This window comes from Hirundo rustica, chromosome 3 (genome assembly GCF_015227805.2).
Source record: "Hirundo rustica isolate bHirRus1 chromosome 3, bHirRus1.pri.v3, whole genome shotgun sequence".
In the NCBI taxonomy this organism is placed as follows: domain Eukaryota; kingdom Metazoa; phylum Chordata; class Aves; order Passeriformes; family Hirundinidae; genus Hirundo; species Hirundo rustica.
In genome coordinates, this window is record NC_053452.1 from 75,350,323 (window position 1) to 75,356,951 (window position 6,629).

At 36.1% G+C, this 6,629-nt stretch overlaps 1 protein-coding gene across 3 annotated transcripts in view; it reads left to right on the forward strand.

Annotated features, from left to right (window-relative positions):
- FBXL4 (F-box and leucine rich repeat protein 4) overlaps positions 1–5,634 on the forward strand; it is a 57,788-nt gene extending 52,154 nt beyond the window's left edge. For all 3 annotated transcript variants that reach the window (XM_040058364.1, XM_040058366.2, XM_040058365.1), the window contains exon 9: positions 298–5,634. In XM_040058364.1, the coding sequence (XP_039914298.1) occupies positions 298–461 (164 nt within the window). In that variant the 3' untranslated portion in view covers positions 462–5,634. The remainder of the gene's footprint in view (positions 1–297) is intronic.
- Positions 5,635–6,629: the final 995 nt, after the last annotated feature.

Consider the following 6,629-nt stretch of genomic DNA (forward strand, 5'->3'; position numbering starts at 1 on the left):
ATCTGGTCTCTGGGAGGTTTGTGGCTCTGGGCACCTGCCTTCCATAATAAGAGATTCTCCTTGAAGTTGTAAAGTTACCTCCCAATAGGAAATGATGGTGACTTAAACAGTTAAGAAAATATACTTGTCTTTTTAAAAGTTAAAGTTCTACATGCTTTCTGAGAAGTTTTTAATTTGAAAACGAATTTAAATAATTTAGATAAAAGTTGTGTTTTTTCATGACACTGTATTAACAGCTTAAAATTCTCCACTATTCTTGGTAACTTTACAATTCTGTTTTGTTTTGTTTTTGAACAGGAACGAGGATGGTGAGCCCTGCATCTTTAAGAAAATTGCTGGAGTCTTGTAAAGATCTTTCTTTACTCGATGTGTCCTTCTGTTCACAGATCGATAATAGAGTTGTGCTAGAACTGAATGCCAACTTTCCTAATGTGCTCATAAAAAAGAGTTTCACCCAGTGACTCCCTATATATGCCGCTGTGGAACTCATTTGACAGAGTTGTTTTCCTGTAAATTGTGCTGATTTTTTTTTAGGAGAATATAAATCTGCTGTAAAATAGTGGAAACTATTAATTATCTACACAACTGTGTAAAATACAGTATTATTTAAACGTATTACTTTTCTTAAAGTTGATATTGTACCTAAGAATTATTTTACTCTATTAATGGTGGCACTGCATGTTTTTAAATACTAGCCATATGTCTGGCTTTAATGAGAAGCAAATAAATGTCTTCTTAAATGTCCCTTCACAGGGTGTTATACACAATACACTATGTTAATATCCAGGTGAAAGCAGAAGTTTAATATTTATTGGTAGGGAAAATATGGGTGCTTCCTTTTCATGTGTTTGTATGTGTATATATAAAGGTATACATATGTATGTGCATATTCACACACAGATATTGTAGCATTCTAGTTTGGCCTGCAGCATAAGATCTTATGATCTGGCCTATAATTAGTTATTTGAAAACCAGTTTAAGTGAATATAAGAACAGATAGAAAAGGCACTTTGTCTTCTTTGAGTTTTGGCAGTGAATTGTATCTGATACAGTTTTCTCCCTTCCTTCATCTGAAATAGATGTAGTGATTTTTTACAGTCCAGCCTAAGCAGCACAACAGATAAATGTGAGAATCAGGACCCACCTGAATTTAGAGCAGAAATGAAAGATAAAATTGACAGCTGCTTCTTGGTATTGAGATACAAAGTTTAAGCCAGGTACTTAATGTCGTAACTGGTAATGTGTAGAAAACTCCAGAGTAGTCTTCTTTTTCAAATTTCTGTCATGGTCAAGTCTTGATTTGTGATACATCTGGTTATCATGCAGAGTACCATGAAAAGTAGAACTTAGGGCAATGCGTTAGCAACTGTACTTTCACTGGCATCAAATCTACTGTCAGGTGTAAAAACAAGCATCTTTGTTCAGTAAAACAGCAATGAAAATATAATGGGTTTGGAACAAGGGTAATATGATTTGATGATTTTATGATCACCAAACCTTAGTACTGGTTTTTCCAAGAGGAGAGCAGTTCAAATTACTATTGCACTCTCTCTTTAAGACTGCTTAACCTCTAGAGAAGGAAAACTGTGTTGATGGACGATTTCTGGGAGTTTCTTCCTTTTGCACTTTCTTGGATGAAGCTTTTCTCTTTTTTTTCCTTGAATACCACTGCTAGAGTATGTTGCTATGTACAACTTTGGTTTAGAATTTTACCCTTTTAGCCATTGTTGATGCATATGGACCATAAAATACAGGCTGTCGTTTGATATTGGTTCTGTTATTATTGTATTGATGGCACTTATTACCTACTGGAATAAGAAGAAAAATTCTTTGAGAGAAGTACAGTATTGTACTGAAGATCAGTGACAAAGAACACTTCAGTTCATCCAGTAAATAACCAACTGCTACTAGAGAACTGCTGCAAATCATTAAAAATCTGACAATCTCTGTGACTCCTGAATGACGGCTTTGAACTCATTGTGCTGGTGCCAATACTTTATAAACGGTGTCATGAAACAGCTACCGAACATTTATCTGATTTTATTGAAGGACCTGGTTCTTCAGATTTTTAAATTTTGCTGAATCTCTGGGGAATTCTGGATCCAAAGAAGGGCATGCACAGTTGGCTTTTTGATTTTTTTCCTCCACACAGATGGCACTATGGGATTTCCAACTAGTTTATGCCATTCCATTTTTTTTCTTCTTTAGAAATCTGGGCATTGTCAGAGAAGTTTAGATTGATTTACATTTTTTCCACACTGAAGGATGTCAGCTTTGGTATGATTCTCTGTGAGACTTCATTTTTCTCAGTCATGCTTGGGTTCGTTTGTTTTTCTGTGAACTTTTAACTTTTTTTAGTCTATATTTTTCATTGTAATTGAGTATTAAACATTATTATTCTAGTTACAGGAGAACACAGGTACAGATAATGGGAGTTTACAAAGAACAGAGTTTCAAAACAAATGTTTTTCTTGTAAAATTTCACTTCTCAGGGGTTGTTCCGTGTTTATCTCCTTTTTCTTCTATAGAGATCCGTTTTATTTGTTTTTCACTGTAAATAGAATGAGATGTGGATGAAGTGATAGCCATTGTGCCTTTAAACTGGTAAACTTGGTAGATAATACAGTTTAGCTTCTCATCAGTGAATTGCATATGTGTTTTTGTAATCATGTATGTGTAAAGAATTCTCTGTTGCTTTTTACGTAGCATAAAGGTTTAAATTGAAATTTTGTTCATACTGAAGGATTTTTTTCTTTCCTATGTTGCATCTTCTGTTTGAAATTGGTTTTTTTTCAAGAATTCTCTATTGTCATTTGGAAGATAAATTGAAGTTGACTTTTTATTTGGATTGTTTAAAACTTAGCTATTGCCAACATATAATTAATTAATTCAAAGAGCAGAGAAACTATTGGGAATTACTTCCATCTATAGCTGTAGACTTCAACCTTCAGTTAGAGAGTAAGAAGCTCTTTTAGCTATGGCCTTATAAGTCCAAGAAGTCTTCCAGCAAAACAAAGTGAGACCAGACTTGGCATTTGTAATACTTGTAGAATAAAGAAAACAACTTGCTTTCAGACCTTCCTCATATGTCATGAAGAAGCAAGAATAGGTTGCTGTCTCTTTAGTTCTTCTATCTTATGTTTGTCTATTTATTTATACATATGTATGCATAAATTATATATACACACACATATGTTCGTGTGTTTATATGAATTTTTTTAGATGTGTGTACATACATAAACACATATATAAGTCTCAAAGCTTTTCATGTAGGGGTTACTTTTGTAAAGTGAGCAAAAGATGTTTCGTAGCAGTTCTGTTTCAGCTGTTGCTTTACTCTACCTGGAGACTGAGTTCATCTCCACCCATGCAGCAGGAAAAGCCTGGACAGGAGATGTGCTGGATTTCCAGTGTTGCTTTACCAAAGTGCCTTTTGGTTTGTCTGCTGGTGAAAGGTGTTACAGGGTATGAAGAGTGAATGCAAAGTCCGATAACTACTGTGGACTGTCTCCTTGTGAAGCAGTCATATAGAGGGAAACTTACATTCTAGTTTCATTTAATCCAAAATGAATGATGTCAGTTCCTCCATTGGAGAGATTTAATTACTCTTGAATCGGGTTGTCATCTCCATCACTAGACTGTCCCTCAGTCACGTCATATAAATTCTGGTGTTGAGTGTATTCCTTTTTTTAATCCTGTTGTTTGATTATCTGTTTTCCTGAGGCTTTGTAAAAGATGTGCTTTGGCAACAAATGTTAAAAAACCATGGCTAACATGTCCAGGAAAGAGGGTTTGCTCTGAACTGCTCCTGTTTTTAAACTAAAAGGGGGGTCCCATACCCTCTGTATGAAATCGATGTGGGATGGACTGTAGGTAAAGATGTAATTCCTTGGGTAATTTTAAAAACTTTAAAAACTTTACCATTTAAAGCATCTTCTTAACTCTTCTGGGCTTAAATTCGGTAGTGTACTTATTTGTATTTGTAATTTTGAACTGTCTGGCTACATAGCTCTATGAAATGGATGGGGTCTCTATTCTTTAAATTATACGCCTGATTAAGGCCTTTAGTGAGGAAGACTTATATATAGAAGAGTTTTGCATGGGAGTTTGGACCTTCTAATCTCCTATGTACGTGGAGGTTCAAGTTTCAGACAAAGCCACAAACAAACAACAAAACCTACCAAAACCTTTGTATTTCCCTAGAGCTCTTACACTTAAGTTTTCCAGATACAGGATGTCCAGTAATCGTGGTACACAGTGAGTAGAATTCATCTCACTGATTGTTAGTTCTCTGAAAGTTGGACATCTACTTCAAGGGAGGAATCTGGGCACCTCTAGAGAGTTATTAATCTCCTAAGGCAGACATTTAACGAAAGTAGAATGAATCATGTTCTAGAGAGCCTCTCTGGAGACTGTGGAAGCTGTGATTTCGCTCAGGCTAGATACTAAACTGAGATTAATTCCATCCAGTGCTGTACTACCTGTCTTGAAAAACAAGACTGAAACAACATCAATCCTTAAATCTTCAAACCCTCCAAATTACATCCAGGGAGAAGCAAAAAAAAAAAAAAAAAGAAATTTTGACAACCTTTAGGACTTCTCTTAATGCCAGGATGTGCTTCTGCCCCTTGCCAATATCTGCGGTATATATTTTGTTAGTTTGGCTTTTGGGTTTGGGGTTTTTTTTGGAAATGCATCTCCTTTCCCCATTCCAAAATCTCATGTACCTAACTGGCTGTATGTATGGTTCTGTAAATGCATGAAGTGAACAGACAAACATAATTAATGCATTGCCACTATTCTGATAATCTTTCATATTGCTATAATTAAAACTGAGTAGTTTAACTGCTCTACTGTCATCAGAAATGTCACCCACTGTGCATTTGCAAAAATTTTGTGCTGAATCCTGGTTCTTACTGTGTGTACTTATTGCATCTTATGGGATATATTTCCGATGTCACATCAGCAGGACTGCTAAATTTACAAAAACAAGATAAAATGTAGCATTTTATTATAAGGACTATGGGAGCGACTTTATATATATGATTTACATGTTCATTATTGCTCTTTAACAATGATTCTGTAACTTGCAGCTTTTGAAATTACGAGACCAGAAATCCCTGGTTTAAAGCATCTGCACGTGCTGTGTCAGACTCAGTCAACATTTTTTTCCCAAATGAAGGCATTAGTCCTTTGCTGAGATGATGATTTCTGTGATTATTAGATTTCTGACTTCATAATGAAATGCAGGAAGGTGCTCTTTAATAAATGTTACCAGGCACAGGACAAGTTGTGGTAACTTACTTTTGGAAGGGCTAAGAAATGAGTGTTGCGTGTTACAGATCCTCATGAACTTCAGAGAAGGGCATCAGTGGGAGGAATCTCTTTAAGAAGATTCAGCCTCTGTAATAGGAAGCAGTGGTGAGATTTTCCTTTTCAGCTAATGAATCGATTAAGTACTTTTGTTTGAGTTACGTAGCTCTGGTTTCTCCTTGACTTGTTTTCATTTAAGGATGGTAAATGGCACAGTTAGGACAGACGTCCTAAACTGAATGGCCTCCATTGTGAGAAATGAGGTTTTTCTGCAGCTTTTGTTCACCTTTTCTAAAAATAAAAGAATAAAAATACCCTCAACTATTGTTTGAAAACTCATTTTCCTTAGATTCTGAAGAAATGCGAATGTCAAGAAGGTTGATAAAAGAAAAATAGGGGACTTACCCAGATTTATCTGGAAACTCATGGAAGGGTAGCCAGAGCTGTTTATAGAAGTGAGGAAAGTAAGTCCCTTGCTCTAGATCAGCTTTTACCTTTCCCAGAAACATAGCTTTCCCCATAGTATCACATGGTCATACTTCTAAATCAAGATTTACCATTTAGATGCTCTTAATATTGACCTTTCATGTACATGTTTGTGTAGTAAATCACAATGTCTTAGTTTCATTTTTATCAACTACATAAAAATATTTTTCTTTGCCCATTGCTATGAAATCATGTTTTTTTTGTTATTTAATGAAACTAATTCATGCATGTACACACAGGTGCGTGTGTGTTGCTCAGGTTTTTTGCAACTTGTCATTTTCTGGGGACAAACGGCAGTATGGGGGTAAAAATAGTAAAGTCTCTGGAGAAGGTTCAAGGGAAATCTGATCAATGTATAGGAATACCTGATGTACGGGAAGAAGGAAGAAGAGGGAGCCTGATTATTCTCAGATATGCCCATGAACCGGACAAGAGGCAGTGGGCACAAACTGAAACACACAAGATGACACATTTTATGGCACAGATTGCCTAGGGAGCTTGTGGAGTCTCCATCCTTGGAGATACTCATTGTCCTGGCCAACTGACTGGGTGGCTCTACTTGAGCTGGTGGAGGCTGGACTAGATGACCTCCAGAGATCCCTTTCCAGCCTCATCTGTTCTTCGTTCTGTGATCCAAGATACACCTGTGGCTGGTTTCTTTGCTTTGTTGTACTGATTGCTTGTGGGTAATAGAAAAAGCAGAAAGCTTTCATAGCAGTGCAGATGTGGGCCTAAAGTTAAAAAAGATACAAGAATGAGGACATAGAACAATAAGACTGTGTTTTTGTGCTGTGTAGAGTTAGGCCTTAGCAAGCAGAAAAACATGTTAA